At 43.2% G+C, this 13,360-nt stretch overlaps 1 protein-coding gene and 1 pseudogene across 1 annotated transcript; one reads left to right on the top strand and one right to left on the bottom strand.

Moving 5' to 3' along the window:
* Positions 1–933: 933 nt before the first annotated feature.
* Positions 934–7,632, bottom strand: LOC104065655 (inositol hexakisphosphate kinase 1-like; annotated as a pseudogene).
* On the top strand, positions 4,164–11,569 carry HINT1 (histidine triad nucleotide binding protein 1). The gene is given in 6 exon segments (XM_054055439.1): positions 4,164–7,027; positions 7,475–7,741; positions 10,484–10,564; positions 10,566–10,589; positions 11,357–11,429; positions 11,432–11,569. Coding segments are annotated over 5 exon segments (390 nt in total). The 5' UTR covers positions 4,164–7,027; positions 7,475–7,630; the 3' UTR covers positions 11,533–11,569.
* Positions 11,570–13,360: the final 1,791 nt, after the last annotated feature.

Below are 13,360 nucleotides of genomic sequence, written 5' to 3'. Positions count from 1 at the left end.
GTACTCATGGCTCAGCTGGGCCCTGCTCTCCTGCCCCACGCGACCCTCGGAAACAGGAGGGGAGGCTGCGAGGAGGCACCCCTGTCCACCAGGGATATAAATCAGTCATATAAATCATATTACACTCGGCTACAACCTGCTGGACAAATATGACATGAATGTAAGGGGTGAAATGGTCCCAAGGCCCTGCGGTGTGGCTGGGATCACGCTAACTGCTACAGACACTATTGCTGGCCCACGAGCTGAGTTTGTGCTTGGTCAGTGGTCCAGGGCAAAGTTATTCTCCCAAAGCCTGGCACCTGCCCTATCAGGGAGGAGCTCCCAGGCTTGAGTGCAGCTCCAGGCATTCCCTCCTAGCTGCAGATCTTCAGTTTGGTCAATTTATTTCTGTGTTTGGGTCAGTTATTCAGTGCCCAAACAGCTGAAAAAGACAGGACCAAAAGCCTCAGGCAGACCTGACGACAACAAACGTGCAGACCAGTGCCTGTGCTGCTCACCGCCAGCCCCGCAGACACTGCTGAGCGTCAGTCAGGTGTTGCAAAGGAAAGGTTCTCCTGGAGGCTCCTGAGGCAGGAGGCTCTTCACACCATAGCTCCAGCCCCCTAAAGAGTCCCATGCGCTCCTGCTTTCTCTTTCCTCAGCCCAGGTCCTCTCTCCAGAACACACAACGAGCAAAGAACTGGGGCACCCAACACCCAGCAGGCATGTACAGAACCTCCTCAAGAAGGCAGAGCTACTGTGGTCAGAACCACCTGGGTGGCAGGAGGAGCTCTTCCATCCTACCTCCCCTCAGGTCTTCTATCCAAGTACATTTAAAAACAATAGAGCAATACAATTGTTTAAAACCAAAGTTGTCTAATTTATTTCCTATGGCAGTAGGTGTTTGTGTCTGCTCCTGCCACCAGGACAGGAATATGAGATCACAGCCTGGAGCTACTGGTTCTCCTCAAACATCTGTTCTGTGATGTTGATGAGGTTTTCCAGCTTGAATAAGTAACTCCTGTGAGGTCCATTGTGCACATTGGGGACATTTTGGAAGCCTCTGAATGTGCCGTGCGCAAAGTCAATCATAGGCATGTCCACCTTGGGCTGAGCCGAGGAGCCAGGCTCCATGTTGCTGCCATCCTGAAGGCAGAGAGCTGTCCCTCCGCTTCAGGCGCATCTCTAGACGGTGCTCCATAAACATCCCTGCCCTCCTGTACTTCCCATCATAAATGATGAGGAGGGAGCTGGAGTAGAAGCAGTAAAAGGCCTGTCTCTCCAAAACGGCCTTCAGGCTTCAGAGTTTGCAAGACCAGTCTCAAAGAGGTCCTTGTGCAGCTCCATGCTGTTGTGTAGATACTGGTAGAGGATATTGCGGAAGCTCTTGATGGAAAGGCTGGTTCTGTAGTATTTATTCCTGCACAAGTAATTTCCTGTGTCCAGCTGATAGACCTAGGGAGCCAAAGGGAACAGCCATCAAGTGGGAGAAACAGGTGAGGGCCACCCACAGAGAGCCCTGAGCAGGCACTAACAGGGCAGAAGGAAACCATTGTGTCACCAGCACGCCCAAGAGAGAGCATGGAACTATTAGTGGAATGTGAATCCAACTAGTAGTACAGGACCTGAGAAAAATAAAAAGATTGTCAAATATTTGCATCTTGCAGTGGACTAAATTAAGAATAACCAGATATAGTTTATGTTGCTGTTTAGACACAACACGGTGATGTGGAAGCAAGTTTCTTTATTGATGTTTCATGGATAGCCTGCCGGCTCAGCTTGATGTTACATGGCCGCTTTCTTATTGACCTTACACATGCTTCTGATACGCTTTGTCAACACATGCATCTCTGCATTATTGGATTAGTTTATATGTAAACAGTCTGTGACTGGATGGTACTTCTTTCTCGCGCGGTCCTGTGTCATCTGCGCACTTCCTGTCCCATGACCTCCTGGTTCCGCAGGTGTTGCCGACTATTTACGTCGCGGCCTTCCGGGTACGGTCAGCAGGGGTCCTCAGCCCGCTGTGGACTCCCACGGTTTACAGCGTTAAGACTTGAAAGATGCGTTCTTCTATTTGCCACTAGCCAAAGAAAGTCAAAAGCATTTAGAATCATAGAATCAAAGAATAGTTTGGGTTGGAAGGGACCTTAAAGATCATCTAGTTCCAAGCCCCCCTGTAGTGAGCAGGGACATCCCACTAGATCAGGCTGCCCAAGGCCCCATCCAGCCTGGCTTTGAACACCTCCAGGGATGGGGCATCCACAACTTCCCTTGGAGACCTGTTCCAGTGTCTCATCGCTCTCATGGTGAAGAAATCCTTCCTTATGTCTTAGCTAAATCCTCCCCTCTCCAGTTTATACCCATTTGCCCCTCGTCCTATCACTACAAGCCTTTGTGAACAGTCCCTCTCCAGCTTTCCTATAGGCCCCCTTCAGGTACTGGAAGGGCTCTATAAGATTTCCTCTGAGACTCCTCCAGGCTGAACAAGCCCAACTCTCTCAGCCTGTCCTGGTATGGGAGGTGCTCCAGCCTTCTGATCATCTTTGTAGCCCTCCTCTGGACTCACTCCACCAGTTCCGTATCCCTCTTATGTTGAGGATTCCAGAACTCGACACAATATTCAAGATGAGTTCTCACAAGAGAGAAACAGAAGGGCAGAATCTCATCCCTTGACCTGCTTCTCATTGACCAGCACCCTGAAGTCCTTCCTTCTCTGCAGGGCAGCTCTCAATCACATCATCCCCCATCCTGTACTGAAATCAGGGATTGCCGATTTGAAGGAGGTACCATTTGAAGGAGAGAGTCCTACTTCTGGTAGGAAAACCCAGTTTACTTCAACGGTGTTACCCCAAGGTTTTAAAAATAGCCCAACAAATCTTGGAAAGTAATTAGCACGAGAAATTGAAGTATGGTGTTCTCCGTCTAGAGATCAAGTCCTTCTACAATATATGGATGATCTGCTAATAGCAAATGGAACAAGACCTGAGTGCATTCAATGGACTGTTAAGTTTGTTTGATTTTCTTGGATTAAATTGATATGGAGTCTCTTAACAGAAAGCCCAAATGGTGCAAGAACGAGCAACAGACTTGAGATATGGACTGTCCAGGGAACAACGAGAACTTGGAACTGAATGAAAGGAAGCCGTCTGTCCGACTCCATTTCCACAGATGGTGAAAGAACTCAGAACCTTCTTGGGAATGACAGGTTGGTGCCGCTTATGGCTTTACACCTATGGAGTGATGGTAAAGTCGTTATGTGAACTTTTATAACCAGCACTCCCCAACTGGCATGGGCTAAGGGTAAAAATGCATTTGAGATGCTTAAAAAGGTACTTTGGACTAGAAGATGCCTCATCTAGGTTTTTGAAATACCATGCTGCCGTGGTCAGACGTGATATCGAAATTGAAGTAACCAACATTATGAACCCAGCTTCTTTTCTCAGTGAAACAACAACGGAGCCATCAACGCATGACTCTCTTGAAACATTAGAAGCTATATATTCCAGCAGACCAGGTCTGAAGGAAGAACCTCTGGAGGATACACAAGATTTCTGATTTTCCGGTGGACATGTTATCCGGAAAGCTGTTTTTGCAGTAACTACTAGGAACGAGGTAATTGAATCCCAACCATTACCTGCTGGGACTTTGGCTCAAAAGGCTGAAACTATTGCTTTGACCAATGCCCTAGAATTGGTGAAAAGGAAAAGATAAATATGTGGACAGATTCTAAACATGCTTTTGGAGTCCTTCATGCTTGTGGAGTGAATTGGAATAGAATGAGGGCTATTGACAGCACAAGGAAAACAGATTAAACATGATGAAAAAATACTTCGCCTCTTGGAGGCAGTACAGTTACCGACCAAAGTTGCCGTCATGCACTGTCAAGGGTGCCTGAGAGGTAACGCTGACTGGGAAACAGGTAATAGATTGGCTGATTATGAGGCTGAATGGGTGGCAGAAAGAATGCAAGAAGGGCAAATTTTAGCTCTAATGCTAGATATATAAAATGAAAACTTAGGAAATCCAGAAGCTATTAGAAACTCCAAGTTTGATTGGGAATTAATACAAGAACTTGAAGGACAGGTCCCTTCCCAGAAGTGGGCACAATTAAAAGACGGCAGAACTATTGTACCTGTCAGCTTGGTCTGGGAACTTGTAACATGATAAAACCCATTGAGAACCAGACCCTTTATATAAATTCCTAAATCAGACATGGATAGGGAGGAATTTTATAAACCATGGTTCAGCAAGTGACTTAACAGTGTGAAATATGTTAAATCTAATACAATTAAGAATAATTATGAAAGGAAGCATGCCCAGAAAGGGTTGGCAAATTTATTTTTCTGAACTCCCCAGAAAAGGGGGGTACAGATACTTGTTAGTATTCACAGATAACTTTTCCAGATGGCCAGAGGCCTTTCCTTGCAGAACAAATAAGGCAGGGGAAGTGACAAAGGTTTTGTTGAATGAAATACCCCGATTTGAGGTATCCATGATTATTTTGTCAGATAGAGGCACTCATTTTTGTGCACAAGTAGCACAATAGGTTAGTAGAGCATTAGGGATTGATTGGCAGTTGCACACTCCATACTGACCACAGGCTAATGGCCAGGTGGAGAAAATGAATCAGCTGATTGTTGCTGATAAAACAATATATAACAGCATTAGGAAAACAGCTAAAACAAATCAATATTTTGGGTACCAGGGCAAGGGGCTTGGATTATCCCATCAACCCCTTTAAACCTGGAGACTACGTATGTGTTAAAAACTTTTTTCAGGTCAGCAACTGGCAGAAAAGTGGAAAGGATCTTTAGAATGGAAAGTGATTTCATAAAGACTACTAAAGCCGTGTTTAAAATGAATAAAATAGTGTTTACATTTTATATGATTGTTTTCAATATTATAAGTGGTTTTGCTTGGAGAGAAAACGTATATCTTAATATAACTCAACAACTTGTTACCAGTGCTACCTCATCTGAATGTTGGACGTGTATAAAAATTCTTCGAGGAAATATGAAAATTCCCTTGTTTGGAGTAGCATCTTCAAATTGGATATGGATGTCCAGAGGTGTGTTTAACTCCAGTAGGGAAAGAACGATGTAAATTTGGGAAAGAAATAGTGTCTGGCAAAGGGCCAAGATTTGATTTGATAATATTAAATCCCAATCAGACTCCTTTTGAAGAGCAAAATGATATAGGGGAAAATGTAGGATTTAGGAATGTTACTGGAATAGGTTGCACTTCAGATCTTGATAATGCAGGGGAAATAACTAATGGCATTACTGCATGGGTACAGGGAGAAAACTGCAGCTTTAGGCAGAAAACTGCCTAATCGACTTCATGTTGTAGGTGCAGGAGTATCCTTATTGAACCAATCATATTGTAAATTACCATATGGATACTGGTGTTTATGTGGAGAGGGTGTGCTAGAAAGACCTTACCACAAAACTGGACAGGAACTTGTACAGCTGGCTATCTTAACTCTGCAGAAAACTATCCATAAGGAGCTAAAAGGACACAGCAATTAGCAAACTCTGTCCTGTCAGGGAAAGCAGAAGACAGTAATCAATTAGCAAACCCTGTCCAGCTGGAGAAGTCAAAAGACAGTAAGCAATTATATAATGAAATCCAAGAGGAACTGCAAAAGCAACTAGGATTCCCTGCTTTGTGAAAGTTTATTTGTAGATCTGACTGAAAGAATAGCCAAAGAACTAAGTCTGCCTGGTTGTTTGGTATATGGAGGTCCTTTAATGCGTGAAGAATGGCCCTGGAAAGGAACCAGTCTGGATCCCCTCCAAATATTAAAATGAAATCATTCACTCAGTTCAGAAGAAAGGACAAGACCATTGGGGTGTGTACTAAGTTCCCAAGTAGTTGGTATAGAATGCATAAATCATATAAGATATGGAGAGTGAGTAAGAGAGAACCCCTGTAAATGGGTATATACCCACAATGGCACTCATGGGACCTGGTGGCCTGAAAAAACCCCTGTGGTATTGGTCCAAATATAATAACAATTGTACCAAGGCCACTGATCCTGAAGTTTTGGAAGAACCCAGGAAACACCTCTAGGAACTGGTGTAAGATGTAGTTGTGTTAGGTCAAGAGATAACCTGAAGGGAGTCTCCAGACATGGCTGGATAAGCTAAAAAATAAACATTCTTTGAGGACATTTTGTGTAACTTTCAAAAACCACAACAGCTTAGACAAAACTTAATTGTACCCTTGCCTAAATCAAAATATTTCACATATTTTATTAGCCTGACATGTCACTCCCCTTGAAGCTGCTGAACAGGGCTACTGCTTTGCTGTGTCACGGGGTGGAGGGGAATGAGACTGAAGTCTGGTGGCCACTCCACATCAGCAGCCACATCAAAGCCCATGTGTGCAGCAAGGATGAGTCGGGAAGAATGAGCTCAACATTATGTCTTTGCCACTCGTTTGCCTATCAGGATGACCAAACTGGTCCCTGGTCAGCCCTGGCTGCATATCTATGCAAGTATGCAGTGTTTCACCACAGCCACAGAACAAAGAATGAGAGGTGATCCTGAAAACAGAAGGTTTATTAATAAGGTTTATTAATAGAAACCAGTATATGTTGTACTTGGATGACTTATGGATATGGAAAACGTGGGGTTTGTGTGTTGGAAATGGCTTTATGTATGACCCTGGAGTTTTCTGGATCCCTATGCTTTGGTGGAGGTTGCACTGACAGGGGATGAAGCAACCCGCTGTGTCCCTTACTGGTGCCACTGATGAATGGTAAAGAAGATGAGGAGCTGGGCTGACTGATACCCCAGATGTTATCACTCCGGAAGAGACTATAAGAGAATGAGAGGAGTTGGTCATAATTGGAGTTCTCGCTCAGCTTGTCTGAGATGCCACTGACTTCAACATAACATCATGAATCCAATCCCTCTGAGCACCGGAGCATCTGCAAAAACTTCACCTGCGGCAGCTTCATGGGAACATCTAAAAAGACTTTATCACTGAACTCTGGACAGGTCTTATGGTCCCTCACAAATACTTACATGAGAATTAATTGGTAAGTTTTGCTGCAGCTGGTTTGTATATTTAATTATCTTGTTATATAAATCTGTCTTGTATCAAGAAATAATATGCACACAACCTCCAAACATGAATAAATAACTTGAAAGAAAAAACACTCTCTGAAGAGTTGCAAGAATTTATTGATATGTTTAATTGTCTTGTAAGATGTAGTTGTCTTAGATCAAGAGATAAACTGAAGAGATAACCTAAAAAAATAAACATTCTTTGGGGACTTAGATGATTTTGTCTAAAACTGGTTTATATATTTACTGCTTTCGTAAGATGGGATGCCTTATTTAGAATTGTAAAATTAAAGTATTATTGTCTTTGCTTGAAGACTTTGTCCTTTTCAGTATTTTACCAGTGAATGAGTGTTTGTCTCACTTACATGCTAACGCGGGGATCCACTGAAGCTTACACTCTTAGGATTGTATCGTTGCAGGCTATAAGCTGTGTAAGCGGAGCTCAGGCCCCGCCTCCCTCGGGCTGTGAGAGGCTCTCCCGCCCCGCTGCGCGCTGCGCACGGCGCCCTCCCGGCGGGCGGCACAGAGTGGGCTCAGCCGCCAATCGCGGGGCGGCCCCGTCGGCGGCGGACGCCATGGCTGACGAGATCAGCAAGGCCCAGGCCGCCCGGCCCGGGGGCGACACCATCTTCGGGAAGATCATCCGCAAGGAGATCCCCGCCAATATCATCTACGAGGACGAGCAGGTGCGGGCGGGCCCGGGGGGGAGCGGGGCCGCGGGCGCTGCTGCACATGGCGGGGAGCGGGCCTGGCAGAGGAGTACACCGCGTGTGCCGCTCACAGCGTGCTCTTTAGAGCATTTTTTTTAAAGCGTTTTTCTTAATGACTTTTTTTTCTTAGGCTTTTTTTTTTTTGTAGCATTTTTAAGCTTTTTTTTTTTTAGCATATTTTAAACATGTTTTTTAATATTTTCGTAGCACGTTTTTTAGTTGCACTTTTTCATAGCATGTCTTCTTTTTTGTAGCATGTTTTGTTTTCTGTAGCATGTGTTCTTTTGTAGCGTGTGTAGCGTGTTTTCTATAGCACTTTCTTAATAGCTTTTTTTTTTTTTTAATATAGCATGGTTTTATAGCGTGTTTCGTTTTTTATAGCATGTTATACAGCCTGGAGCACCTCCCGTACGAGGGCAGGCTGAAAGAGTTGGGATTGTTCAGCCTGGAGGAGAGAAGGCTCCAAGGAGATCTTGTAGCGACCTTCCAGTATCTGAAGGGGGCCTACAGGAAAGATGCGAGGGACTTCACAAGGGCATGCAGTGATAGAACGTGAGGCAATGGGTATGAACTGGAGAGGGGCAAATTCCGACTAGACATGAGGAAGAATTTCTTCACAGTGAGGGAGGTGAGGCACTGGCACGGGTTGCCCAGGGAAGCTGTGGATGCCCCATCCCTGGAGGTTTTCACGGCCAGGTTGAATGGGGCCTTGGGCAGCCTGGTCGAGTGGGAGGTGTCCCTGCCTGTGGCGGCCGGGGGGGGGGGCTGGAACTAGGTGATCATTAAGGTCCCCTCCAACCCGAACCATTCTATGATTCTTTTCTATAGCATATTTTCTTTTTTATATAGCATGGTTTTTACAGCATGAGGTTTTTTAATAGCGTGTGTTTCAAGCAGTGTTTTTCCAGACAATGCTCTCATTCTTTGGAGATGATAATGCTCTGTGTGAAGCATGATCTGCGCTGAACAGATGTGCTTTTTCCTATAATCACCTCTGCTTGCAGTTTCTCCTTGCCTCAAATGCAAAGTCAGGCAGAGCTGGCTCCAAAGCTCCCAAATTAGCAAGAGATTTGCCTGTGTTCAGTTCATCGTAACAGTGAAATTAGTGTTTGGAGAGTAACAGAAACATGTATAAGATTTCTGGGAAAATGTATACATGTCCATGTAAGTGGGAAATAATTCTGTACCCAGGTCTTGTCTCCCTGCACATGATTGATGGAGATCACTCCCTCGTGTTGCTCAGGCCTGAGAAAGGGTGCTTGCTATATGAAACTGCAAAACCAGTCTTGGGGAGCTTATTTGCCAGCATTTTCAGTACTGTGGCGTCAGAAGCCGTATGGGCTTTGCTGCTGAGGGTCATGGGTCCTCACACCCTGGATAGGAGCACGGTCATGAAACCTGAGGTTAACCTCCCACAGGCAGTATCCATGTCCATTCTGGACATGTGGGTCTAAAATGCGCAGTACCCAGCTGCTTCTGCACGTGCAAAGTGCAGATTGTGATGTTCCTCTCCATGGTGTATTGAGACCATGCAGCTGTGACTGCCAGCCTGTGGTTATGAAGCTCCTGAAAGGATTATTGAACTAAAGAATTATAGAGAATTACAGCTTTTTCTGCTCTTCACAAAAGTCTGGAACTGGTCATCCTGCAACCAACTGCAAAAATTGGTTTCTGTGGTGACCTGGAACTGTGGGATTCAGTGATACTGGTGCACCACAGCTTGCCAGAAACAAAGTGAAGTCGTTAACGTATGAAAAAATGCACCTGTTATCTCCAAGATGTAAACTCACTTAGTACCCAGTATAAGCCCCACCCCCCCCCTTTTTTTTTTTTTTAAATTGAATACTGAACAATAATGGGGACTTTAGGCTTTGAAATGAGGGATCAGTTGCAGTGTGGAATACAGGCTGAAGGTGCTGTTTGCCTGATTTGTGTGCTTTCCTTTTTGCTTGCTTTCTCTTCTAGTTCTCTTATCTATGGGAAGTTTCTAATTTGAGATTTATTTGTTGTAGTTAGGTGCTACATGCAATTTCTTACTAGTTTTGGTACTTATATAGAAGTAGTGGGTAGTCATCTACCTATTACAGATAGTTCCTATTTCAAAGGTGATGCCTTTCCCTCAATTTGAGAATGGCTGAAAAGGCAGCCTTAGTAAATTATTTTGATATTTTTTTTTTCTGAAATACTTGATGTCATTGAGAACAGAAATGTAATATGGACTCAATCGTGTAACTTCAGCTTCTTTGAAATTGCCTTGCTCTCTTTGCCCAAGGCAGTGTTCAGACATAACTGCAAGATGATTAGTAACTGTTTGCCATATGTTTCATTAATCGAGGCATTAGTAAAAGAATGAAATAAGCATAAATGTATTTTTTATAGGCATGCATGCCATCAAGTCTGTTAGTTTTAACGCATGTTGTGGATATAACAGATCCTGAACATAATGCATATTAACTTTCTGGAAAGAGAATAGCTTTTAAATAATAATGCAGAATAATGACTATCTTTTCCATACTGGCAGGTCTTCTTAAGTAGATGTTTTGAGTTTAGAAATTAGAGGACTTCGAAAATATGTCACTCAAGAAAAAATGACATCTCTACTTATGTTTGGGTATCTGATAATCTGCTTAAGTATGTATTTGTAGGGCATATTGATTTGCTTATACTTCTGCCTTTCTCTGAAGGAAATTATGTTTTAATTGTTTGTTCTTCCTCCAGTGCCTCGCGTTCCATGATATTTCACCCCAAGCTCCAACACATTTCCTAGTGGTTCCTAAGAAGCCAATTGTGAGATTATCCTGAGGCAGAAGATTCTGATGAATCTGTAAGTATTCTAGAAGCTTTCTGAACACCAAACTGCACCTCTGATTGCTTTGTAATTTACTAAACTCTCCCCCATTTTCCTCTTGACACTTCAAAAGGAAAAGTAGTTTTCTTATAACTGTAATCCTTTTCCTCTAGCTTAGAAAGGGAATGAAGTTAAGGTTTTCAAGTAAAAGTAGTGATACTAAGCAAAATATATCTCTGGGTATGTATTTCCAGGGCAGAATGCTTTGTTACTTTGGAGTACTGTAAACCTGTTTTCATGGTTTACAGGCAGGCAGTACTTACTCTAATGTGAGCTTGTGGGTTTTGGCAGTCAGAGTGAAGAAAGAGGAAAGTTAGTTGAGAGGCATAGAATTTTCATTTGTAACTTCAAACTTAAAGCTCGAAGAATTTGTAAACCTTTAAATAATAAGATAAAGTTACTTTTCCACCAGAAGTGTATCTGTTGCCTGAAGTAGTGGTGGGGCTTTAACCATGAGATAAATTTAACTTCTGTACACTTTTGTGGTTTGTTACTGTCTAGCTTGAAAGAATTCTGTAGCTTGCTCTTCCTGTGTCTTATACATAGTAAGACTTTATATCTTGGAGAGTGTCAGTTGCAGACAGACAACAGTTTGAAGAGTAGTAGCTGAATTTTTAAGAATTGCCTTACTGTCTTATCTGAATGGTTCTTCGCTCTCATTCCTTTCTTTCCTGCCCTCTCCCCCTTTTGTGTGTTTTCTTTGTTGTTTTTTTTTTTTTTTTATTTTTTTTCCCCTCCTCCAGCTTCTTGGGCATTTAATGATTGTTGGCAAGAAGTGTGCTGCTAACCTGGGCCTCACCAATGGATTCCGGATGGTTGTGATGAAGGACCTGAGGGTGGGCAGTCTGTGTATCATGTACATCTCCATGTTCTGGGTGGTCGTCAATTGGGCTGGCCTCCTGGCCTAAGATTTTCATAACCACAAGGGTTAACTGCATGCATGCAATCACCACCAAATCAATTTAATATGTTGCTGATCAATTTAGCCACTGTTAATTTGGTTTGGTTTGGTTCTTTTTAAATGTGTGTCTAATGATGGGTGATAATTGCTCTGAACAATATTCGCACAATAAAAGATGTAGCATGCGGGAATCATCTCTGTCTGGTGTGCCTACTGATGGAAACAATTTCTACAAGTTAAAGTGGTGTTCTCTGGAGTTAAGTATGTACAGTATTTTAGTCTGCTGTTGGCAATCTTCTGGATGGTGATTTGCCAAGACGTTTGAGACCTGAAGATTACAACTGTTTAGTAATTTTTTGATGTCTCTTGGGGAAGAAATGTGCATGTGGTATGTAAATATTCATAAAGTCAGTATGGGCTGAAACTATTTTAAAAAGCATTGTGTGTGAAATTCTGGACGTACCATGCAGGGACTGCGTCAGTGTAGTGCAATATTTTGGAAACACCACAGCTCCTGTTGGCTGCTTTATAAGGTGCCATTCTTTCTGATGAGATAGAGGTAGAATGATAGTCTTAATGGCAGCTGTGATAGTTCCATGGCATGCTATTATTTACTTTTACAATTGTGATTTTAATGGAATTGAGAACTTCAAAATGTCCAAGTGTCTGCAGGGTCTTGTAAGATGCTCAAGGCATTTCATCTTGGCCCATAAGCACATATGGTAGTATGTATATATTTTTAGTGTATACATACTACATTAATACATACCATATACATACTTTATATACATACAATATACATACCATAAAGGTGCTTAGGAAACTGAAGCATCTCTCTTACAAGGAAAGGTTGAGAGGCCTAGGTTTTTGCCTGGAGAAGAGAGGGGATCTTATCAATGCTTATAAATATCTGAAGGGCAGCTGACAAGAGGACGGTGCCAGACTCTTCAGTGCTGCCCAGTGATAGGACAAGGGGCAGCTGGCGCAAACTGGAACACAGGAAGCTCTGCCTAAACATGAGGAAAAAACTTCTTTATTTTCAGTGTGACAGAGCACTGGAACAGGCTGCCCTGAGTGCGGCAATGAAGGAGATGCAGACTTTGCATCTTTTCTCTAGGTATATTTCTTAATCAGCACAGGATGCAGAAGCAAATATTAGGCTGTGCACTAGCTCCTCTTTTTCAAGCCAATTGATACAGCTTTCTGGTTCCTGAAGTGAAGTCAAACAGGATGTCTAATTTTCCTCTTTTTCGCACCCACACTTGTGACTGTTTTCAGTCACATCCTCACTCCACATGTTAACAAACAGTTTTTCCAGCCTTCCGTATACTTGGCACTGCTCCCACATCTCCCCCTTTTTTGTTTTGGAAACATCGGCTTCACAGCAAGGGTGGCCAGGACCTTGACTTCAGTTCTTCTGAGATCTTGTGTCATTCCCCAGATGATTTGAGCACTGCAAGCATAAAAACAACACAGGTGCAGCTGAGACCAACAAACACCCAAATTATAAGTTTTAATCAGGTACACCAGGTTTTTGGGTTCAGCCACATCCACACTGTCAGAAATGTCATCCCTTACGCTTTAATGTACTAACTCTTGTGGTGCTGCCATTTGTCCTTGCAAAGCAAGGGTCAGATCTTGAACCACACCATCTGTGTTTGGTTCAAAAATGCCTTGAACATGCTGTTTAATTTGGTCCCCATGTATATACGCTATTATTCCACATTAATGGTGTAACGTGTACATTTTCTTCTTTATATTCCCAGTCACATTGCAATGTAATTCGATTAGCCATGGCACTTAGCCATCACCTAACCGTATCCACTGCTTGCTTCCAATGCATCCA

This window comes from Cuculus canorus, chromosome Z, assembly GCF_017976375.1.
Source record: "Cuculus canorus isolate bCucCan1 chromosome Z, bCucCan1.pri, whole genome shotgun sequence".
Lineage (NCBI taxonomy): Eukaryota > Metazoa > Chordata > Aves > Cuculiformes > Cuculidae > Cuculus > Cuculus canorus.
Note: the sequence above shows the minus strand (reverse complement) of the source record. Positions and strands in the feature narration are given on the sequence as shown.